We start from the raw sequence: 26,553 nt of genomic DNA on the forward strand, positions 1-26,553 counted from the left end.
GTCAAAAATAAATAAAAACTTTTTTTTTTTCAAATTCACGACAAAGTTATATGTTTTGGTAACACTTTAGTATGGGGAACATATTCTAAGTAACAAAGACTTAATTTAGAGTTATTTGTTAGGGTGAGGGTTAGAGGGTTAGGGTGGCCATGCCGAATAAGGGATTAATAAGTACTTAATAATGACTAGTTAAAAGCGATTTTGTTACTAATTAGCATGTTAATAAGCAACTAATTAATGGTGAATATATGTTCCCCATACTAAAGTGTTACCATGTTTTATTACTGGTGCATAAAATGAACCGTGCATGAACATCACATCTCTCGTTTATGTTTTACTTGGTAAACACTTGAACGCAACATCCTTACTCTTGATGTACTTAATAGACATTTGAACGCAACACTCCCACTATTATTTTACATGGAAAACACTTGAACACAACATTCTTACTATTGATCTACTTAGTAGACATTTGAACGCAACACTCTCGTTTATGTTTTACTTGGTAAACATTTGAACACAACATTCTTACTTTTAATGTGAATGCAACACTATTAGTTTACTTGGTAAACACTTGAACACACCATCCTTACTATTGATGTACTTAGTAGACATTTGAATGCAACACTATTATTTTACTTGGTAAACATTTGAACACACCATCCTTACAGTTGATGTACTTAGTAGACATTTGAACGCAACGCTCCCACTATTAATTTACTTGGTAAACACTTGAACACAACATTGTTACTATTGATGTACTTAGTAGACATTTGAACGCAACACTCCCACTATTATTTTACTTGGTAAACACTTGAACGCAACATTCTTACTATTGATCTACTTAGTAGACATTTGAACGCAACACTCTCGTTTATGTTTTACTTGGTAAACACTTGAACACAACATTCTTACTTTTAATGCACTTAGTAGACATTTGAACGCAACACTCTCGTTTATGTTTTACTTGGTAAACACTTGAACACAACATTCTTACTTTTAATGCACTTAGTAGACATTTGAATGCAACACTATTATTTTACTTGGTAAACACTTGAACACAACATCCTTACTATTGATGTACTTAGTAGACATTTGAACGCAACACTCCCACTATTAATTTACTTGGTAAACACTTGAATACAACATTCTTACTTTTAATGCACTTAGTAGACATTTGAACGCAACACTCTCGTTTATGTTTTACTTGGTAAACACTTGAACACAACATTCTTACTTTTAATGCACTTAGTAGACATTTGAATGCAACACTATTATTTTACTTGGTAAACACTTGAACACACCATCCTTACTATTGATGTACTTAGTAGACATTTGAACGCAACACTCTCGTTAATGTTTTACTTGGTAAACACTTGAACGCAACATTCTTATTATTGATCTACTTAGTAGACATTTGAACGCAACACTCTTGTTTATGTTTTACTTGGTAAACACTTGAATACAACATTCGTACTTTTAATGTACTTAGTAGACATTTGAATGCAACACTATTATTTTACTTGGTAAACACTTGAACACACCATCCTTACTATTGATGTACTTAGTAGACATTTGAACGCAACACTCCCACTATTATTTTACTTGGTAAACACTTGAACGCAACATTCTTACTATTGATCTACTTAGTAGACATTTGAACGCAACACTCTCGTTTATGTTTTACTTGGTAAACACTTGAACACAACATTCTTACTTTTAATGCACTTAGTAGACATTTGAATGCAACACTATTATTTTACTTGGTAAACACTTGAACACACCATCCTTACTATTGATGTACTTAGTAGACATTTGAACGCAACACTCTCGTTAACGTTTTACTTGGTAAACACTTGAACGCAACATTCTTACTATTGATCTACGTAGTAGACATTTGAACGCAACACTCTCGTTTATGTTTTACTTGGTAAACACTTGAATACAACATTCGTACTTTTAATGTACTTAGTAGACATTTGAATGCAACACTCTCGTTTATGTTTTACTTGGTAAACACTTGAACACAACATTCTTACTTTTAATGCACTTAGTAGACATTTGAATGCAACACTATTATTTTACTTGGTAAACACTTGAACACACCATCCTTACTATTGATGTACTTAGTAGACATTTGAACGCAACACTCTCGTTAACGTTTTACTTGGTAAACACTTGAACACACCATTCTTACTATTGATCTACTTAGTAGACATTTGAACGCAACACTCTCGTTTATGTTTTACTTGGTAAACACTTGAACACACCATCCTTACTATTGATGTACTTAATAGACATTTGAACGCAACACTCTCGTTTATGTTTTACTTGGTAAACACTTGAACACAACATTCTTACTTTTAATGCACTTGGTAGACATTTGAATGCAACACTATTATTTTACTTGGTAAACACTTGAACACAACATCCTTACTATTGATGTACTTAGTAGACATTTGAACGCAACACTCTCGTTTATGTTTTACTTGGTAAACACTTGAACACAACATTCTTACTATTGATGTACTTAGTAGACATTTGAACGCAACACTCCTGTTTATGTTTTACTTGGTAAACACTTGAACACAACATTCTTACTATTGATGTACTTAGTAGACATTTGAACGCAACACTCCTGTTTATGTTTTACTTGGTAAACACTTGAACGCAACATCCTTACTATTGATGTACTTAGTAGACATTTGAACGCAACACTCTCGTTTATATTTTACTTGGTAAACACTTGAACACAACATCCTTACTATTGATGTACTTAGTAGACATTTGAACGCAACACTCTCGTTTATGTTTTACTTGGTAAACACTTGAACACAACATTCTTACTTTTAATGCACTTGGTAGACATTTGAACGCAACACTATTATTTTACTTGGTAAACACTAACACACCATCCTTACTATTGATCTACTTAGTAGACATTTGAACGCAACACTCTCGTTTATGTTTTACTTGGTAAACACTTGAACACAACATTCTTACTTTTAATGCACTTAGTAGACATTTGAACGCAACACTCTCGTTTATATTTTACTTGGTAAACACTTGAACACAACATCCTTACTATTGATCTACTTAGTAGACATTTGAACGCAACACTCTCGTTTATGTTTTACTTGGTAAACACTTGAACACACCATCTTTACTATTGATGTACTTAGTAGACATTTGAACGCAACACTCTCGTTTATGTTTTACTTGGTAAACACTTGAACGCACCATCCTTACTATTGATGTACTTAATAGACATTTGAACGCAACACTCCTGTTTATGTTTTACTTGGTAAACACTTGAACGCAACATTCTTACTATTGATCTACTTAGTAGACATTTGAACGCAACACTCTCGTTTATGTTTTACTTGGTAAACACTTGAACACAACATTCTTACTTTTAATGCACTTGGTAGACATTTGAATGCAACACTATTATTTTACTTGGTAAACACTTGAACACACCATCCTTATTATTGATGTACTTAGTAGACATTTGAACGCAACACTCTCGTTTATGTTTTACTTGGTAAACACTTGAACACAACATTCTTACTATTGATGTGCTTAATAGACATTTGAACGCAACACTCTCGTTAATGTTTTACTTGGTAAACACTTGAACGCACCATCCTTACTATTGATGTACTTAATAGACATTTGAACGCAACACTCTCGTTAATGTTCAAAGAACAAAAGCAACACAGTGCATAAACTCACAACAAATGACATACCCACAAACCAGTCAGCTGTTGCCGTATCCGTAATACGCCGATAGGGAGAAGTTTGTATTTACACGATGAGTCGGGTGTGTTTTGAACCCCTGAGGCCGACTCACCTAACTAACCCCTAGGGTTCCATGGAAGCCAGGTTAAGAACCACTGCCTTAAAGGATGAATGAAAACAAAATGTGTTTTCTTTGAAAGGATGGAGAACAGATGAAAAAACATCCAAATGAAAAAGAAACCCCACAACAAAGTGTCTTAAGACAATCACTTTATTGAGGTATGAGGTGTGCACCCTGCAGCCCCCCACCTACCAAGTCAGTCAGTTCACATAACTTTTAGGCCTTTACCTCCATGATTAAAACCCACATGTTGGTCCCTAAGGTAAATAAAATGCTGCTGTTTTTAAAAGGTGACTATAATGTTTGAGGTGTCACTCACACCTTCAACAGCAGACATTTTTAACACACTGATGGCAACTCACATTGCACGTTAACCAAAATCAACACTCTTATAAATTAGTTTTGTTTTTTTTTAAATGTACCTTTGTAGGTCATCGTGTTAAGATCGGGTACTGTTTAGAAAACAGCCCTTTTAAAAAGGGTAAAATGGCATAAAATGTAATAAAATCAAGTTGGCGTTCACACCTTGACACACACGTTGAACTGCAAGGGATTTAGAAACACTACAAAAGAGTTCTTCCATTCTGGTATTTGAATGCTGCTGCCTTGTCCAGACACGTAAGACGACCACATTTTGCCACAGTGTCTTTGCAGCCACAACAAAAAGTCCACTGGCCACCGCCTTTGGGGGAAAAAAACAATGACCATGGACAACTTTGTGGTTGAGCTGGACAGCTGACAAATGTAAAACCAAAACAAAACAAAAAAAGTGCAAAAAAAAAAAAAAAGGCGCTTCATTTAAGAAGATGAAGGGTTGGGCTTTTTTGTAACATGAATGGTGTGGTGGTTTAGGACGTCTGGCACTGAACACCTCCGCTGCTGGCGTAGTCGTCCTCGTCCACGTAGTAGTGTTGATGCCGCTGCCGCTTGCGGTTCTCCACGTCACAGTCCTCCAGGTCGGCGTAGATGTACAGGTCGTCATCCATGCTCTCCGGCTGCTCCGCGTCCTCCTTGACCGGGAGGTAGCGCTCCAGCTCCTTCAGCTTGTTCTTTGGGAGGAAGTTGGCTTTTGGGAACACCACCTACAGGAAAAAGAAGGGAGGATTTCTACAAACGCCGTGCGATCTTTTCAAAATTCCAGCACACGTGTAAAGAGGCGTCGCTTACAGAAAAGTGAATTATAAGTTTGCCTTTCTCGAAGGGCCGGCGGTGCATTGGCATCCCCTCGTTGCAGACGCACTTGGTGTCGCCTGGTTTGATCAGTTCCCCTGTGGAGGAGAAGGTTTCTCGCGTTTGTTACCTTAAAAGAGGTTCAGAGAGTCGCCGGACTCACCTGGATGGGAGGTGATGAGGAGGGTGCGCTTGTCAAGTGTCTGGACGGGCTTCTGGAAACCGCACAGGGCTTCTACCAGCTGTAACTCCATGGACATGGTCAAGTCCTCTCCTCTCCTGGAGACCACAGCCGTAGAGGACGTTCCCACATTTAATTAGATTCAAGATGATTTGTTGTCAATTCTTAACATGCACAAGACGCATAAGAACTGAAAAGTACATTTTCGGCACAGTCCCACTAAGAGCAGACATACGTTACAGCAGGGGTCACCAACGCGATGCCCGCGGGCACCAGGACGCCCGTAAGGACCAGATGAGTAGCCCGCTGGCCTGTTCTAAAAATAGCTCAAATAGCAGCACTTACCAGTGAGCTGCCTCTATTTTTTAAATTGTATTTATTTACTAGCAAGCTGGTCTCGCTTTGCCCGACATTTTTAATTCTAAGTGAGACAAAACTCAAATAGAATTTGAAAATCCAAGAAAATATTTTAAAGACTTGGTCTTCACTTGTTTAAATAAATTCATTAATTTTTTTTACTTTGCTTCTTATAACTTTCAGAAAGACAATTTTAGAGAAAAAATACAACCTTAAAAATGATTTTAGGATTTTTAAACACATATACCTTTTTACCTTTTAAATTCCTTCCTCTTCTTTCCTGACAATTTAAATCAATGTTCAAGTAAATTTATTTGTTTTATTGTAAAGAATAATAAATACATTTTAATTTAATTCTTCATTTTAGCTTCTGTTTTTTCAACGAAGAATATTTGTGAAATATTTCTTCAAACTTATTATGATTAAAATTAAAAAAAAATATTCTGGCAACTCTAGAAAATCTGTAGAATCAAATTTAAATCTTATTTCAAAGTCTTTTGAATTTCTTTTAAAATTTTTGTTCTGGAAAATCTAGAAGAAATAATGATTTGTCTTTGTTAGAAATATAGCTTGGTCCAATTTCTTATATATTCTAACAAAGTGTAGATTGGATTTTAACCTATTCAAAACATGTCATCAAAATTGTATTTAGCTGACTATTTATATCTGTGTGTGGCATTGCATTAGTCTTTTACAAGAATAAATACATACAAAGAGAATAATGCCACGTATGATGTGTGGAGACATTTCACCCCAACCAATGCAGGCAGAAAGGTGGTGTACATTTGCAAATAGTGTGCAAAGAGCTACGTCAGGTATGCCACAAAGATGCAGCAGCATATAGACAAGTGCCCAATAATATATCATTACTGTCATTCACCATTCATTCACATATATTCCCATTCATTCCATATATTCCCATTCATTCCATATATTCCCATTCATTCCATATATTCCCATTCATTCCCATATATTCCCATTCATTCCCATATATTCCCATTCATTCCATATATTCCCATTTTTATTCCTGTATATTCCCATTCATTCCCATATATTCCCATTCATTCCATATATTCCCATTCATTCCATATATTCCCATTCATTCCCATATATTCCCATTCATTCCATATATTCCCATTCATTCCATATATTCACATTTATTCCATATATTCCCATTCATTCAATATATTCCCATTCATTCCACATATTCACATTCATTCCATATATTCCCATTCATTCGCATATATTCCCATTTTTATTCCTGTATATTCCCATTCATTCCCATATATTCCCATTAATTCCCATATATTCCCATTCATTCCCATATATTCCCAAATATTCCCATTCATTCTCATATATTCCCATTCATTCTCATATATTCCCATTCATTCTTATATATTCCCATATATTCCCATTCATTCTCATATATTCCCATTCATTTGCATATATTCCCATTAATTCCCGTATGTTCCCATTAATTCCCGTATATTCCCATTCATTCTCATATATTCCCATTCATTCCCATATATTCCCAAATATTCCCATTCATTCTCATATATTCCCATTCATTCTCATATATTCCCATTCATTCCCATATATTCCCATTTATTCTCATATATTCCCATTCATTCCCATATATTCCCATTCATTCTCATATATTCCCATTCATTTGCATATATTTCCATTAATCCCCGTATATTCCCATTCATTCTCATATATTCCCATTAATTCGCATATATTCCCATTAATTCCCGTATATTCCCATTCATTCCCATATATTCCCATTCATTCTCATATATTCCCATTCATTCTCATATATTCCCATTCATTCTCATATATTCCCATTCATTTGCATATATTCCCATTAATTCCCGTATATTCCCATTCATTCTCATATATTCCCATTCATTCCCAAATATTCCCATTCATTCTCATATATTCCCATTCATTCTCATATATTCCCATTCATTCCCATATATTCCCATTTATTCTCATATATTCCCATTAATTCCCATATATTCCCATTCATTCTCATATATTCCCATTCATTTGCATATATTCCCATTAATTCCCGTATATTCCCATTCATTCTCATATATTCCCATTCATTTGCATATATTCCCATTAATTCTCATATATTCCCATTCATTCTCATATATTCCCATTCATTCCCATTCATTTGCATATATTCCCATTAATTCCCGTATATTCCCATTAATTCCCGTATATTCCCATTCATTCCCATTAATTCCCATATATTCCCATTCATTCTCATGGATGGTGTCCACCTTTGAATAATCAAAAAATGGTCAATATTTCCAAACTTCCCGTGGTAAATTTCCGGAAATTTACCCTAAACTTTCCACCCCTGTGCAACCCTAGCTGGTGGCCTGAATTTTCTCTGTAGAAATACTGTGCAGTATCTTTACTCTCATTGTCCAAATATTTACTCCTCATACTGTATCATAGGATTATCATTATTCTGCGATATGTTATTAATGTGCAACAACTAGAGATCGACCAGTATCTTCTTTTTCGGGGTCGATACCGATCATTAGTAGTCAAGGAAGCCAATCAACCAATATTCATTTGCAATAAAAGTTGACTAATATACTGTACGTCTGTAAGCAGCTGGACTTGGATTTATTTTGCTTTTTTAACATTTGTTTTCTGGAAACGTGGGACCAGTAGCGACATCACGTTTTATGCGGCGCAAATTTTGTGCTTAATTGAGCAGCAAAAAACATCACGGGATTTTACAAACACTTTTATTACGTGCGTCTCAAAGGAGTGTCAACATTTGTATTTCAAAATATAGAAAATCTTCTGGGAAAATATGAAATTCCTCTACATCACAATACCTCACCATCTAGACTAGACTTCCTTTTTTTAAATGTTTTATTGTCATTCAAGTTTGAACTTTACAGTACAGATAAGAACGAAATGTCTTTGCATTAGCTCATGGTAGTGCAGGATAAAAAAGCAATAAGATGCAGATATAAATAAATAGATTAGTGTACAGATAAATATATTGCACTTTTGCATATGCATCCACGTTTATGGATGTATGTTATATTGTCTTTATATTCCGGCCACTTCATCCATTTTTGGGGGGAATTGAGGGGATTATTATGATAATCTAGTTTATGGATTTAGTTGCCGGGCTGCATATGATGTCACGTTTTCTTCTTGGCGGCTTAACTGACACGCCGGTCAAGCAGTTTGAGCGTAGCATTAAAAGAAGTGAGAGTGAGTGTAGAGTTTGAGCAGAAAATGCTGTATTGCTGTTCTGTTCTTGGCTGTTCCAATCCTTCAAATAGAGAAATAGGAAAGAGCTTTCATAGAGTCCCAAAACAAGTTGTTCGTAAAAAGGTAATAAAGTCAGGGAAAAAACAAAGGTGCGTCGAAGGAAATGGCTCTTAAAAATATTACTTTCATCATCTTGTGGAATACAATCGGGCCGCTTGTGTCTGCAGAGATCACTTTGTAAATGTTCGTTTGAACATTTGATTAAGAAACTTTCTGTGATGCAATTGAGTTTATTCTCTACTATATTAGTAGTGTTTGAGAGCAGAACTAAACGTAAAGAAAGGACAAGAGATCACATTGTGTTATTTTATAGTTGCTATGCCTAAATATAACTACCATATTTTTCGGAGTATAAGTCGCACCGGCCGAAAATGCATAATAAAAAAGGAAAAAACATATCAGTCGCACTGAAGTATAAATCGCATTTTTTGGGGAAATGTATTTCAACAGCAAGAATAGACATTTGAAAGGCAATTTAAAATGTCTAAAGAATAGTGAACAACAGGCTGAATAAGTGTACGTTATATGAGGCATAAATAACCAACTGGCATGTTAACGTAACATATTATGGTAAGAGTCATTCAAATAACTATAACATATAGAACATGCTATACGTTTACCAAACAATCTGTCACTCCTAATCGCTAAATCCCATGAAATCTTATACGTCTAGTCTCTTACGTGAATGACATCAATAACATTATTTGATATTTTACGCTAATGTGTTCATCATTTCACACATAAGTCGCTCCTGAGTATAAGTCGCACCCCCGGCCAAACTATGAAAAAAAATGCCACTTATAGTCCGAAAAATACGGTACTACTACTTCAATAATTATTAGAGATGTCCGATAATATCGGCCCGCCGATATTATCGGCCGATAAATGCTTTAAAATGTAATATCGGAAAATATCGGGATCGTTTTTTGTTTTTTTTTAAATCGGTATCGTTTTTTGTTTTTTTAATCAAATCAACATAAAAAAAACTGAAAATACACTTACAATTAGTGCACCAAGCCAAAAAACCTCCCTCCCCCATTTACACTCATTCACACAAAAGGGTTGTTTCTTTCTGTTATTAATATTCTGCTTCCTACATTATATATCAATATATATCAATAGTCTGCAAGGGATACAGTCCGTAAGCACACATGATTGTGCGTGCTGCTGCTCCACTAATAGTACTAACCTTTAACACTTCATTTTACTCATTTTCATTCATTACTAGTTTCTAGGGATGATGTTTGATAAGAAATTATCGAGTTCGAGTCTATTATCGAATCCTCTTATCGAACCGATTCCTTATCGATTCTCTTATGGAGTCCAGATAGGTTGTTGTATATGGAAAAAAACACACAATATTTGGTTTAACAAAAGCTCACTTTTATTATATAAGAAAACAATTTAATCTAAAAAATAAATAAATATTGACTGTTGCCCCCCTAAAAAAATAAAATAAATAAATATTGAATGTTGTTACCCAAAGTATATTAAGTGGGATTTTTCAGAAAAACAAATATATACAGTAACACAAAAACAAGCTGTCTCTGTGATCACTATAGGTGTATAAATAATAATATAGTGTTAAATAAAATCAGTCCCTTGGGCACAAAACTGGAAATAATACAGCTCTCCAAAAAGTGCACTTCTGCTGCTATTTGACATAACTGTTTGTTATGATGCTTTGACATTTTTGCACTTTATTTCTTTATTGAAAGAACATTCTATGAAGAGAAAAGTTGTTTGCAAATGTGGTTACAATGCTAAAAAATGAAAAGTTAAAGCTAAAAAAAGAAATACACTTTATTGAGTTAACATCATTTCTTTATAGGGGGAAAGATGTTATGAGCTAGGGAATATAACAACTACACTACCCAGCATGCAACGGGAGTTACGAGCATGCACGGTAGCCCTGAAAAGTGTTGTTGCATTTCGTCACCCGTGAAAGTAAACGTCAAGAAGTCAGCCAACACGCCTCGTCTGCATTATTTATAATTAGACAGACAACACATATACAGTGTGATTTTGTAACGTTTACAAGGAAAGAAAAACAAAAGTTAAAAAAGGGAGATATGTTGTATATATATGTATGTGCTGCGGTGTTGTATATATATGTATGTGCTGCAGTGTTGTATATATATGTATGTGCTGCAGTGTTGTATATATATGTATGTGCTGCAGTGTTGTATATATATGTATGTGCTGCAGTGTTGTATATATATGTATGTGCTGCAGTGTTGTATATATATGTATGTGCTGCGGTGTTGTATATATATGTATGTGCTGCAGTGTTGTATATATATGTATGTGCTGCGGTTGTTTTAAGAACGTTGCGACAGCTGCCGTAAAGGAGGTGCGTTGCTAGCCTGGTTGCTATATTTCCGGTTGGTGGTAAAAGTGTTGGTCATGTGTTTGTAGTCTGCTCAAATCTCTCAGTAAAGTTATTCATTGGATTATACCTTTTGTTTTGAACTTTATTACACCTTGGAGCGCTTTTTCCCGTCCATTTTTTTCCTGCTTTCGCTATCTGCGCCTAATGACTGAGCTACGTGACGCCATTTCTTGTGATGTCACACGGAGCATTTCTGGTCGGGACGGGATTCGTTCCGAGGGATTCGAATAAAGAACCAACTCTTTTTCTTTACTATAGTGGTCTCGGTAACGGGTACCGGTTCTCAAAAAGGGATTCGAGTCCGAGGACTCGGTTCTTTTCTTATCGAACAACCGGGAAAACCGGTTTCGAGTATCATCCCTACTAGTTTCTATGTAACTGTTTTTATATTGTTTTACTTTCTTTTTTATTCAAGAAAATGTTTTTAATTTATTTATCTTATTGAATTATTTTTTTTAAAAAGGACATTATCTTCACCATACCTGGTTGTCCAAACTAGGCATAATAATGTGTTAATTCCACGACTGTATATATCGTATCGGTTGATATCGGTATCGGTAATTAAGAGTTGGACAATATCGGAATATCGGCAAAAAAGCCATTATCGGACATCCCTAATAATTATTTTTAAGTACTAAATACTAGTACCATGTGTATATATTGAATCTGCTGATGTATTTTTGTTGCAGCTGTAAAAAGAAAAGAAAAGAAAAGCTGATACCTCGAAATGCCAAAAAATATTGGTGCCGATTATTGGTTTGGTGGAGCTCTAGCAAGAACCTGCAATCTGTTGTCTTTCTTGCACTTTTATTATTCTATTCTATGTTGTAGATCAGAGGTGGCCACACTTTTCAATGGACCAAGTAGAGGGGATCTACCTCATTCATGTATATCATATACTGTATATTGATGAAAAAGAGGTTAACAAGTTAAACATGTTTCATGATAATACAAGCATGTTTAACATTCCTTTCTTTCATGAAGACAAGAATATAAGTTGGTATGATTGTGATGACTTGCATTGATAGGAATCAGACAGTAGTGATGATAACCTCCACATTTTACAATGAAGTCCTCCTTTCTGTCCAATACCACATGAAAGTGCTTCCATACTCCTTTTTATGCACTTTACAAGAAATACATTGGCGGCAAACTCCCTAGCTTGCTGGCTTGTGCACGCTAGCTTTCAGAGACTCTTATTTTGTTAGCGAAGGCAGGATGCTTTTATTGTGAAGACAGGAACTGTGCGGTCGGTCGTAAGAGTTTTGACGGCAGGTACGGCGCGAGAATACTTTTATTGTGAAGACAGGAATTGTGCGGTCGGTCTTAAGAGATTTGACGGCAGGTACGGCGCGAGAGTCTGTTGAAATAAAAAGTGTTTCTGGCCTTCCTGTCGGTCATTTTTTCTTAATAATGATCTGGCAGCAGCCAGCGTCATCTCACAAGACCCTCGGGTGCTGTTAATGTCAATCAAGTGACCAAAGTCACGTCTTGGTGAAGATTGATGATCCATCATTTTTAGGTCTATTTTTTTTTTAGCCTGGCTGGCAATTGACTGACACACCCTCCGCCATCCACTGACACACCCTCCACCATTGACTGACACACCCTCCACTATTGACTGACACACCCTCCGACATCCACTGACACCCTCCGCCATCCACTGACACACCCTCCACTATTGACTGACACACCCTCCGACATCCACTGACACCCTCCGCCATCCACAGACACACCCTCCGCCATCCACTGACACACCCTCCGCCATCCACTGACACACCCTCCGCCATCCACCGACACACCCTCCGCCATCCACAGACACACCCTCCGCCATCCACTGACACACCCTCCGCCATCCACTGACACACCCTCCGCCATCCACTGACACACCCTCCGCCATCCACTGACACACCCTCCGACATCGACTGACACACCCTCCGACATCGACTGACACACCCTCCGACATCGACTGACACACCCTCCGCCATCGACTGACACACCCTCCGACATCGACTGACACACCCTCCGACATCGACTGACACACCCTCCGACATCGACTGACACACCCTCCGACATCGACTGACACACCCTCCGCCATCGACTGACACACCCTCCGACATCGACTGACACACCCTCCGACATCGACTGACCCACCCTCCGCCATCGACTGACACACCCTCTGCCATCGACCGCTATCTCGCCATCCATGTAATGGACACCCGTGGTGTAAAAAGTTCATCAGAGTGGCTTTTAAAGGCCTACTGAAATGAATTTTTTTTATTTAAACGGGGATAGCAGATCTATTCTATGTGTCATACTTGATCATTTCGCGATATTGCCATATTTTTGCTGAAAGGATTTAGTATAGAACAACGACGATAAAGATTGCAACTTTTGGTATCTGATAAAAAAAAGGCTTGCCCCTACCGGAAGTAGCGTGACGTAGTCAGTTGAACATATACGCAAAGTTCCCTATTGTTTACAATGATGGCCGCATGAAGTGAGAGAGATTCGGACCGAGAAAGCGACAATTTCCCCATTAATTTGAGCGAGGATGAAAGATTTGTGGATGAGTAAAGTGCAAGTGAAGGACTAGTGGGGAGTTGAAGCTATTCAGATAGGGAAGATGCTGTGAGAGGCGGGGGTGACCTGATATTCGGCTGGGAATGACTACAACAGTAAATAAACACAAGACATATATATACTCTATTAGCCACAACACAACCAGGCTTATATTTAATATGCCACAAATTAATCCTGCATAAAAACACCTGCGTGTTTGTTATGCTAGCTCCTAGCTCCTCTGCTAGCTCCTAGCTCCATAGAACACGCCAATACAATTCAAACACCTGATCAACACACACAATCACTCAGCCCAAAAGACCGTTCACCTAACCCAGACCTGGGCATTGTACGGCCCGCGGGCCGCATCCGGCCCTTTGCGCATCCCTGTCCGGCCCGCGTGAGGCCAATCATAAATTACAAAATAAATTTAAAAAGGTATCTATGTCGAGTGTGCAATACAACAGTGCTGCTTTTGTTTTGAAAAGCGTTATTTGTATTACTTCCGTGTGGACGTATGCGCGTGTGCGATTGTGAGTGAATTGAACGGCGCAATTACAAATTACAAAATAAAGTTTAAAAAACATCTATGTCGTGCGCGCAATACAACTGTGCTGCTTTTATTTTGAAATGTGTTATTTATGCCGTATGTCCGGAGGGAACCTGATGAGGGAAGGTGCATAGAGACAAGTGATGAGACGCTAAAAAAAGAAAAGTTGATGAGGAATGGCGTGTTTCCAACAAGAGATGGACTGCCAAGTATTTCTTTACATAAATTAATGGTAAAGCCGTGTGCTTAATGTGTGGTACACAGGTTGCTGTGTTTAAATATCATTTTAATCGCCACTACACGAAGAAACACGAGGGAAAATACCGGGATGTGTCTGATGAAGCGCGCGCAAGGGAGGCTGATGCGTTGATGGTAAAACTGCAAACCCAACAAGGACTTTGTGCCATATTTCACACCCCCAGAGATGCAGCCGTCAGGACAAGTTTCGTCATTTCTCACAAAAGCGCCAGAAAAAGTAAGGCGTTTTCTGACGGAGAGTTTATTAAGGAGTGCTTATTGGACTTTGTTGCGCTGATAATGCCCGGAGACATGGACTGTTTTTCGCTAACTTTGGATGAGAGCTCTGATGCAGTCAATTAAAGAGACAACCACAGGTAATGACTTGTTCACAGAGGTAAATGCGTGTTGGGACACGCTGGCGGGTGTGACAATCCAATCCACTTCATTTATATAGCACATTTAAACAACAAAATGTTTCCAAAGTGCTGCACAACAATATTACAAACAATATTCAAATATTATCCTTAGCTCCACCAATGACTGAATAAAAAGAAAAAAACAATTACATATAAAACCAATATAAAAAACAATATAGAATAGATATGATTAAAAACTATTTTTAACAACAGATGGTTGTCCAAATCTGATGGGGAAAAATGTTGGATAATGCAGGATAAAGTGACCTTAAAAAGCAATCTGCTTTTGTATAAAGTTAAGTTAGGTTAAATGAAATTATTATTATTATTATTATTATTAATTATTATCATCATTATTATTTATCTTATGGTATATCAAAAATAATATTGAGCAAAATGTAATTGAAATATTGTCGTGTGGCCCTCCAGCAGTGCTCGGGTTGCTTATGCGGCCCCCGGTGAAAATTAATTGCCCACCCCTGACCTAACCCAAGGTTCATAAAGCTTATATATTTTAAAAAAGTTACGTACATACGCAAAAAAAAGTTGCGCACATACGGTCAAGCGATCAAATGTTTAGAAGCCAAAGCTGCATACTCACAGTAGCACGTCTGCGTCTTTGTCATCCAAATCAAAGTAATCCTGGTAAGAGTCTGTGTTGTCCCAGTTATCTACAGGCGTCTGTGTATCGAAGTCAAAAGTCCTCCTGGTTAGAGTCTCTGTTATCCGAGTTCTTCCATCTTGACTGCATCTTTCGGGAATGTAAACAAAGAAGCGCCGGCTGTGTACTGTTGTTGCTGACTACGTTCGAAAAATACGTCCATTTCGCACCGACAACTTTCTTCTTTGCTTGCTCAGCTTCTTTCTCCATAATGCAATGAACATGATTGCAACAGATTCACGAACACAGATGTCCAGAATACTGTGGAATTATGAAATGAAAACAGAGCTTTTTCGTATTGGCTTCAATGTGGAAGGCATACCCGTGTTCCCCGGGCTACGTCACGCGCATACGTCATCCTCAGAGGCGTTTCGAACCGGAAGTTTAGCGGCAAATTTAAAATGTCACTTTATAAGTTAACCCGGCCGTATTGGCATGTGTTATAATGTTAAGATTTCATCATTGATATATAAACTATCAGACTGCGTGGTCGGTAGTAGTGGCTTTCAGTAGGCCTTTAAACTTACTTGACATAGCAACAATAAAAAAGCATGTTATTGTATTGTATTCCATGTTGGGCAGCAGTTGGCTGTGAGGACAAATACACTGGACCATTGAAAACAAAATACCTGAGTGAGAAGAGAAACCATTACCTGGTGAATTGTGGATGTTCCTGCTGGTCCAGGACAATGATGATGTCACCTGGCTCAAGTCCTGGCTCCTGGTCTCCCTCCCCCTGGAACAGTATCTTCTGCCCATCTTTCATTCCTGTGCACATCACATTGAGGCTTGAGTTGGTGTCCACCTTTTCCTGGCCAAGCGTGGGCTTCTCACCCTTGTCAATGTGCACCTCCAGGATCTTCTTCTGTCTCAGGATCTTCCGACCCGCGCAGGCTTTGCAGCGGTCCTTCTGGCTGATTCGCTGCCCTTGGCCCTGGCAGCTGTGACACACTGTGGACACCTGCTGGACCATACCTAGCAAGAGTTGGTGCACGCGCACCTGCATGCCCGTACCGTGGCACGTCATGCACATCTGGGCGGCCCCTTTACGACTGCCGCGACCTGACAACACACCATGAAATAAGCTGTGGTTGCGTGTGACCAGTCTTCCGCTCAGGGAATAAAACCCAAATTCTTTTGGATGACATATGTTGAGTAAAAAGGACCCCAGAGACAGAATGGTACAATACCACGTTTTACTAAAGCTTCAGGAGACCAGCTCTTTCAATGCGACAGTAGCATCAGCAAGCGAGGTCTAAACCCAAACAAAAAGAGTCAGCTTATGTAGAGCAAAACCAGCCCCTCTCGCCCAGAAAGGAGCGCTGCTGCTTCTTCAAAAGGAACTGGCCAAAACTGCTCTGTGAGCCGACAAACAAGAGCCCTTAGAACAAAACAAAGTTTACTAGCGGACATAAGATAAAAGCAAGGAGGTCACGAGAAGACACACTGCATGGGAAAATACTAGCTGTTTTAAATGGGTTATACTTATAGTTTTTTTCTTACAGGTAGGGGTTGGTTTAACTGCCACCCCTGTTTCCTCTGAGGGGCCACAGACGGATAAAATCAAAGTATGAAGGGGCCATGTTGATAGTTTTCACCTTCAAAATCAGTACAATATACAGATTTTTTTTTTAAAAGAACTAGAAAATGCAATTTCAGTAGAATTTTTGTATGAATGCTAAACAGCCAAAACTGAAATGCTAACAGTTAGCATGCTAGCCAGATAGCATCAAATTACAAAAAAAGATGCGCAAATTGAGTTAAAAAAGCTGGCAGAGTAACAATATGATGCTAACAATAGAATGTTTACAGTTAAAATTTGTGAAGTACCAAAATATGACACTGAGGTTTATATCCATAAATGCTAATTGTGACATGCGTCAATTATCGAAATATATTACTTTGAGTTGTGTACCTGAATTTTTTTTAGGCTAGCCTGCCAACATTAGCTTGCATCAAAATGTTCAATCATGTCAATTATTAACTAAAAAAAAGCTGGCATACTAAAAAGGTATCATTCATCAAGTACCAAAATATTTGAAGGTGAGGCGTGTCCCTGCAAAATTATCAAAAAAAAGCCAGCATGCTAATGTTAGAATGCTAACAATTGTGCTGCGGGCCGCACTTTGGATCCCTCTGGGCTATAACATCCTATCAGGCAATCCTCGGCTTGGTCTTCACTGGCTCCCCATACAAGACAGAATCCAATATTAAAATCTCCCTCCTTACCCACCAGTGCATCCATGGCAACGCCCCATCCCATCTGAAAGAACTTTGAACCCCTTAAACCAGCTCCAGACACCCCTGGTCCAGCAAATCAAACTGCCTCACACCCAGAACCAAGCTTTGCACGAGGGGGGACCCTGCCATCTGCTCATCATATTATTTACCAGCAACATAAAGTGAAACAGAGGCAGAGGTGTCCTGCCACAGTCAGTAACAAACAGTGTTGGGACTAACCCGTTACTAAGTAACGCGTTACTGTAACACCGTTAGTTTCGGCGGTAACTAGCAATCTAACGCGTTATTTTTTTATATACAGTAACTCAGTTACCGTTACTGCATGATGCGTTACTGCGTTATTTTACGTTATTTTTATGTAGTATCGGCTAGAAACTGAAGATCTGAGTGTGTTTTATTGGAGCGCTCCGGTGGAAAAGAAGAGGCGTGCTTTCTGTGGGTGGGGGAAACGCCCCATCCCATCTGAAAGAACTTTGAACCCCTTAAACCAGCCCCAGACGCCCCTGGTCCAGCAAATCAAACTGCCTCACACCCAGAACCAAGCTTTGCACGAGGGGGGGACCCTGCCCTCTGCTCATCTCCACCCCGCCCCTGGAACATTCTCCCAAACCACAACAAAACCCCACAGACAGTGGAATCCTTTAAAACTCTCTTTTTAACAGCACATTCCCCTCCTAAGCACTATTAAGTTGTTTTTAATATTTTATGGCTCTTCTTCCTGTTTTTATACTTGTTTTTAATACCCATTGTTGCACTTTGAGATTTGTTAAAACTATAAAGTGCATTATAAATACAATGAATTATTATTACTAGAGAAACTCAAAGCACGTGTTAATCATAGGCTAGAATGTACCTTCACATCTCTCACAAATGGTATTCTTCTGAACAGACAACTTCCTGGTGGCGCCATTGTAAAGATCATCAAGCGTCACTGAAATCTGGTGCACGATGTTCTTCCCTGTAGTGGGAGAAAGAAATCATCAACTGATATATATATGTATATATTTTATTCTTCAGCAGGTAATGACATTGCATGAGTACTGATCCACAGTTCAAAAGTAAAGACAAAACAACATGTACGTGGTACACTGCAAAAAGTGAAATCTAAGTAAGATGCAATATCTCAAATAAGGGTGATATTTGCTTATTTTATTCTAATAAGATAATTCTTACCACTAAACAGATTTTATGTTAGAGTGTTTTACTTGTTTTAAGTGTTTTGCTCCTAAATGATGTCAGTAAGATATTACAGCTTGTTGCTGAGATTTGATGAGCTATATTGAGTAAAACATGCTTGAAACTAGAATATCAAATGTTGCAAAGCTGTGTCATCAACACTCACAAGTATAAAACTACTTTTTTAAAGTCATCATTTTTTATTTCAAGCATGAAATAAAAAATCACGATTGACACATTTGTGTCTCATAATTAAAACAGATGACAGCCAAATTGACTTTGCTGTTTTATTTTCAATGAAACAATAGAAAAGAGGTACTCATATAGTAGTACAGTTGGCACAGTACAGTAAACTGACAGTTAATATTTAAACATTTAACATTTCAAACAATTTTGAACAGAAATAGTTCATGCACATTTAGATAAATTCCTCAAAATTACAATTAAAAACATTTTGGCCGGGGGCCGGGCTGTATATATGCGCACTAATTGACTGAAAGAGCACGCACTCGGCGCGATGATGTCATGTTATCCATGGAAAAATGCATTTTTAGACAATAGGATTTGCCTGAGCGGCTAGGAGACCCCGAGAGTAACAAGCGCTTGCCTTTCCATTAAGAACAATAAATTAGTTTTTAGTAGTGATGTCCGATAATGGCTTTTTGCCGATATCCGATATTGTCCAACTCTTTAATTACCGATTCTGATATCAACCGATACCGATATCAACCGATAGAAAGTAAAACAATATAAAAACAGTTCCATAGAAACTAGTAATGAATGAAAATGAGTAAAATGAAGTGTTAAAGGTTAGTATTATTAGTGGAGCAGCAGCACGCACAATCATGTGTGCTTACGGACTGTATCCCTTGCAGACTGTATTGATATATATTGATATATAATGTAGGAAGCAGAATATTAATAACAGAAAGAAACAACCCTTTTGTGTGAATGAGTGTGAATGGGGAAGGGAGGATTTTTGGGTTGGTGCACTAATTGTAAGTGTATCTTGTGTTTTTATGTTGATTTAATTAAAAAAAATACAAAAAAAAAACAACAAAAAACGATACCGATTAAAAAAAAAAACGATACCGATAATTTCCGATATTACATTTTAAAGCATTTATCGGACATCTCTAGTTTTTAGTATAAGTTTGCTGGTTTCAGCGCATATCATTATGTCAAGATAATGGCACTAGCATTTACTTCATTTAAGAATGTTTTTCAACATATTGAGCAAAAAGGTCTCTTTTTTTTTTCTACCAAGAAAATTGCATGTGTTATTAGTGAGAATATACTTATTTTAAGCTATTTTTGGGTTCATTGAGGTTAGCTAATTTTACTTGTTTTGGAAATTCTTGACAAGCCAAATTTTCTTGTTCTATTGGCAGATCATTTTGCTTAGTTCAAATAAAATACCCCTCGTTTTTGTATTTGTTTTTTTTGTTTTTGAACACTGACTTTTTGCAGGGCATGTGTCTGTACCTTTTCTTTCTCGGTGCATCCGACTCCCGCCTCCAAAAAACAAGTCAAAGATGTCCATTGGCGATGCAAAGCTTCCTCCTCCTCCGCCGCCACCACCTCCTTCTTTTATGGCCTTTTCTCCTCCACGGTCATAAATGTCTCTTTTCTTAGCATCTGACAAGACTTCGTACGCCTGTGAGATTTGCTTGAACTACAAAGGGTATGTCAAACACAAACGGCATGAGACATGCAGTAAATACAGAGGCACACAGCAGGGCTGGCTGATAAAACGACACCAATCTGTATCGCCATCGACACGTAATCAATGTTAACTAAAAATGCATCCTATTATTTTTTTCCCCCTTTCTTTGTCGGAAGAAACCAGAAGTCGCAAAGCAACGTTGGTTGCATGAACAAAAAGGCACGCCATCAGCCAATCAACTAACGGTATCACGTTTGGTTGCGCCATCTTGTCGTATCACGGTTGATTCTTTACATGGCGTGAGAAGAGAAACTACAAATGAGTGCTGCAGAGAGCAAAGAAATGGTGGATAAGACAGGAAACGTCACCTGAGAGTATGTCAGTTTTATGGATTTTTCAAAAGACCGACTGTAGTCCAGTGTTTCCCATAAACTGCCAAGATACCTGTGGCGGTGGGGGCGTGGCTATGGGCGTGGTCACCATGACATCATCGAGCAATTTGCATAATTTACTACAATGATATGATTTTCTCTAAAAAGGCTCCAAAAATGTATACTTACTAATTAATAATAACAGTTTTGTTTTAAACGTCCATCCATCCATCCATTTTACAATATAATTACAACACTTTATGTACATATTTATATACAGATTTGAACAATACGTTATTCACTGAAATATATTTATTAATTGTGGTTCTTACAAAAAATATATCTTATAAAATATAAAAGCTAAAATGCCTCTTAAAGCTCTGCCCCTTTAATTAGTGCATACTAAATAATTTAACTTTAGCCTACTACTACAAGCATATTATTTACCAGCAACATAAAGTGAAACAGAGGCAGAGGTGTCCTGCCACAGTCAGTAACAAATAAACAGAAAACAGTAGTGGTCAAACACAAATAAGGCAACAAGAGAAGTATCCTACACTTCTCTTTGGTAAAGTAAATCTGAACAGCCTATATGGGCATCTACATCAAGTATATGATTTACCTGAGAAGCTGGACAGGACAAAAAAAATAATAATAATTTTTTTTTTTTAAATTTTATTTGTGGCGGACGTAATTCTTTCGTGGCGGGCCGCCACAAATAAATGAATGTGTGGGAAACACTGTAGTCCGACCAATATGGCCTGTAAATGATGCAAGGCGCTCGTCCCCACTAAAACCGCTAATACCACACCAACTCACCCTTTAGAGCACAGCTAAAACTTCCTGGAACTAAACCTGCAGACAATGTTTACATTTTTACAATTTACTATGCATCTCATACGTATTCCTTTATTTTGCACCTTCATTTTAAGAGGGTATTGCCAAGTGTTCAATGTGATTTTGTTGACATAGTTTGAGCGTTTTTCATGGTTGTGTTGACATTGATTGGCAACACTAAATGGTCCTAGTGTGTGAATGTTGTCTATCTGTGTTGGCCATGTGATGAGGTGGCGACTTGTCCAGGGTGTACCCCGACTTCCGCCTAAATGCAGCTGAGATAGGCTCCGGCAGGCCCGGCCCTAACCAATCTGGCGCCCGAGGCAAGATTTTAGGTGGCGCCCTCTCACATCGGCAGTGAAGTGTATATACTCACAAGAAACCGAATAGCTTTGTCTTTGACCTTTTTTTTACTTAAAGAAAGCAAATTAACAATCAGAATTATTAACAAGATAAAAAAAACTATGGATAAATAAATGAATACAAAAAATAAAAAGTGAATATATGAAATACAATATTTTTTACATACATAAACACAAAATAAAACGTGTCAACAAGTTGCATTAAATAAATTAAAAATACAATATAAATAAGGCACTGCACAAAACAAGATATCAAACCAGTATGACTTTAACACCTATATTACAAAAAAAGGGGATCCTACAGAGTTCTCTATTTGTGCTTTTTAATATTGCATTAACTAGAATGACTTACAGATTACTGTACACCAGGGAGTACTGTAATTACCTAACGTTACATTATTATTTTCCATAACAATTTAGCCCCCTCCACAATATTAACCCGACGTTAAAACAGAACTAGCTATTTATTGATTAGGAATTGCCGAATCATGTAACATTAGCTTAATGCTAAAAAGCCAGGTTACTATCACATTCTGTAACAGACAAATAATTTTATGTAGGCTAACGTTACCTACCTGCTACCTCTGTCTTTTTCTCGTTTCTCCTCCTCTTCTTTTCTATTTTTTCTTCCCTGGGCACCTGACAGTTTTGGCCGTTTTGACATCTTGTGTTGATTTTTTGATGTGGTAAGAGTCATGATACGGGAAGGGAGGGGGCGCACCGTGCGGGGGGAGGGGGCGTAATGTTGTAACAAATAATATTTCTATTAAATAGGCTTTACTTTGCATTTTAATTAACGTGGGATTATTTTATGTATTTAGAAATAATAGTACCAACTTTTTTATTTTTTTCCTCCAACATTTGTGGCACTGGCGTGGCGCCCCCTGATGGACGGCGCCCTTAGCATTTGCCTGTACGGCCTATGCCACGGGCCGGCCCTGGGCTCCAGCACCCCCTGCGACCCCAAAAGGGACAAGCGGTAGAAAATGGATGGATGGATGGTGTTGACATTTCCTTTTCTGCCTTAAATGGTTGAGGGGATGACAATCAGAGGAGGATTACATTTTTTAAATAAAAATGTATATTTAATTTTTTGTCTTTTGATCCTCATTTTAGATGGGTTATAAAAATACCAATAAAATATATTGCGATGAAGTTTTCAGCCATATCGGCCAGCCCTACCACACAGAATACACGGCACAAAACAGCAGTCCACTTCTTACCTTCTCTCCTTCCGCAGGATTTTTGTCAGGATGATATTTGAGAGCGAGTTTGCGATAAGCCCTTTTGAGTTCGTCCGGAGTGGCGTTGGCTTTCACACCCAATATGTCATAGAAAGCCGTTTCCTTCACCATGTTTACCTTGAGATGATAACCTTAGAAGAAGCAGAGGTAGAGGAAACATATGTCGTAATTCAATTCCAATGGAATGGTGATTTTAATCAGCATTTTTTTCTTGTTGAAGATTGTGATGACCTCCAACTCCTCCATACTTTCAAAATTGGCTGCATGAACTTGTTTCAGTTATACATATGGAGAAACTGCGATACAGCGGACAATCCACTCAAAGAAAACGGGAGGACTCCAGGGGCCCTGTGATGAAATATCTTGACTGCAAAAGTCAATAGACTGGTTTGGTCAGATGGTTAATGTATGAATTATTGTTATTATTATTAGCTATTTTTGTTTGTTATTATCTTAGTTTCTTTTCATTTTGGAGTTTCTCTAGTTCATGTAAGCTTCTCTCGGTATAGCTTGGTTGATAGAGTGGCCGTGCCAGCAACTTGAGGGTTCCAGGTTTGATCCCCGTTTCCGCCATCGTAGTCACTGCTGTTGTGTCCTTGGGCAAGACACTTTACCCACCTGCTCCCAATGCCACCCACACTGGTTTAAATGTAACTTAGATATTGGGTTTCACCATGTAAAAGCGCTTCGAGTCACTAGAGAAGAGCGCTATGTAAACATAATTCACTTCACTTATACATATAGAGAGACTGCGATACAGCGGACAATCCACTCAAAAAGTAGCATTACTGCTAATATGTAGCATCATTTGAGAAGTCACCTGCTAGAGAATGAAGAGTGCTTACTCCGCATGTCAACATCTCCGTGCGGTGCCACACGCCCACACCATCAAAATGCCGAGGCAAACATTTCCGGATCAACACCGTATGAAAAAAAAGAGTCGACAACAAAAGGAGATAACGTCCGCAGGAACCTACCACATAGTGAAGGACAAACACTATTTGATTTCCTATTATTTGCAGCTCATTTTTATTTGACACTTATTGAAATATCTTGTGTGACATCATGTTTTTAAACTATTGTAGTGGCGTTCTGTACAAAAAGTGCATTTTAATTTAGTGTTGTTTTGATAAGTCATCTTAGTGACATCATACACAAAAGTGCACTAATAGCTTGTTTTAAAATGTCTCTGACAATCTTGCACTTTCTGTTTTGGAAATGACATGAATGTTTGTGCCACTGCTTAATAACTGTTTCATAAATACACTTTTGCTAAATTGACTTAGTTGTGATTTCCCTCTCTGCATGAAAGTTTAAAAGTAGCATATATTAATGCAGTATGAAGAAGAATGTTTGAATGTAGACACATAGAATCATCATACTGCTGTGATTATATGCATCAAGTGTTCATTCAAGGCTAAGGCAAAGTATCCATATATATATCGAGATATTAAAAAAGGCCATATCGTCCAGCCCTAGTTGTTATTATTATTATTTGCTATTTTTATTTTACTTTTTTTTCATTTTGGATTTTCTCTAGTTCATGTAAGCTTCTCTCAATGGATGTGTGAATGTGTGTGTGAGTGTGTGTGTGGGGTGGGGGGGGTTGTTTTGTTTTTATTTGTATATATTTATATGTATATATGTTATATATATTTATGTATGTTTTGGCTGGTGTTATTTTTGGTAAACAATCAATACAAATATTTTTTTTTAAAAGAAAAAAGATTGTGATGACACGGAAATGAAACTGAAACCCACACCATTTGATGCAACAACTTGCCAAACACTTTTAGTGCCTCTAAAATAATTGACATGATTGAACATTGACATTTATCATAGCTAATAACGAGCATTTAAAGTATACGTCCAAAATAAACAATGTACGATTTTACGTGCAATGAAATACTTCTACTCGCACACCGTTACTCATTTATTTGGAGAATCCCATAAACGCATATACACTTCAGGCGACGGCCAAAAATGATTTTTTTCAACTCATATCTAATAGAATGTAGACATATTATTAAGAGTATGTAGATATAATAATAAGAGTGATAACAGTGACTCGTCTGTACGGCCCTGCACGGTTACAGCTAACACGCTAGCCAAGCTACAGTGCTAACATTATCAAGGTGTTTTCCACCGACTGAATTAAGACACACACATTCACAAAACACGTACGATTATAACAATAGGCACCAACCTTAACAGAAGAAACAATTTTAAACGGCTAAAAGGACGAGCGCCGGTCAAAATTCCAGAATGTTCCCCCAGACATGGGCATAGCGCTGCATTGACGTCATCAACATGCGATTTAAGGACCAACGTTGACGTCATCAACATGCGATTAAGGATAGGTCAGGAGTAAACAACATGGACGTCATCAAAATGCGACCTAATTTTTAAATTGTTTTATTTTTTTGTTTTGTTTATTTGCCTGCAACGTGTCTTTTTTTTAATATTTATTTTTTTAAATGTGTTATAAACCTTTATTTATAATCTGCAACATTTACAAACAAAAGAGAAATAATAATAATCAAAACAAGTACAAAAACAGTACAAATCAGTGCCAGGGGGTTGTAAACTCAATAGAGTAACTAAAATAGAATACAAACCAATATAACAAAGAGTAAAGCCATTGCTCACACAAGTTCAGTAAATAATTAAAATTTGGAACACAGAATCATAGTTTTCACAGCTTTTTGGTTGTCAGAGGTAGAGAGTGTTTTAATGTAGATTTCTAAATCATGCGACTTAGGTTTATTTTTTAATTTTTAATTTTTATTTTATAAACCTTTATTTATAAATTGCAGAACAGCACCAGGGGGTTGGTCATGCGACTTAGGTTTTTACATTTTTTATTTATATATGTATATATATATTTTGAATTTTATAAACCTTTATTTATAAATTGCAACATTTACAAACAATTGAGAAATAATAAAAATCAAAA

The 26,553-nt window shown here is 37.5% G+C and overlaps 1 protein-coding gene across 1 annotated transcript; it reads right to left on the reverse strand.

Annotated features, from left to right (window-relative positions):
• Window positions 1–4,000: 4,000 nt before the first annotated feature.
• Window positions 4,001–25,947, reverse strand: LOC133639692 (dnaJ homolog subfamily A member 1-like). The gene is made up of 9 exons (XM_062033219.1): window positions 25,804–25,947; window positions 23,577–23,728; window positions 20,603–20,792; window positions 18,795–18,899; window positions 16,535–16,762; window positions 16,354–16,468; window positions 5,196–5,311; window positions 5,030–5,130; window positions 4,001–4,944 (listed from the first exon to the last, which is right to left on the reverse strand). The coding sequence occupies exons 2-9, from the start codon at window positions 23,706–23,708 to the stop codon at window positions 4,711–4,713; spliced, it is 1,221 nt and encodes a 406-aa protein (XP_061889203.1). The 5' UTR covers window positions 23,709–23,728; window positions 25,804–25,947; the 3' UTR covers window positions 4,001–4,710.
• Between the last annotated feature and the right edge of the window lie 606 nt (window positions 25,948–26,553).

Source organism: Entelurus aequoreus, linkage group LG22, assembly GCF_033978785.1.
Source record: "Entelurus aequoreus isolate RoL-2023_Sb linkage group LG22, RoL_Eaeq_v1.1, whole genome shotgun sequence".
Classification (NCBI taxonomy): Eukaryota; Metazoa; Chordata; class Actinopteri; order Syngnathiformes; family Syngnathidae; genus Entelurus; species Entelurus aequoreus.

Coding starts and splice junctions, on each gene's coding strand:
- LOC133639692 (XM_062033219.1), bottom strand. CDS start 23,708: ATGGTGAAGGAAACGGCTTTCTATGACATATTGGGTGTGAAAGCCAAC. Junction 16,763..18,794: donor CATTTGTGAGAGATGTGAAG/GTACATTCTAGC, acceptor GTGTGTTGTCAG/GTCGCGGCAGTCGTAAAGGG. Junction 5,131..5,195: donor CCTCATCACCTCCCATCCAG/GTGAGTCCGGCG, acceptor TCTCCTCCACAG/GGGAACTGATCAAACCAGGC.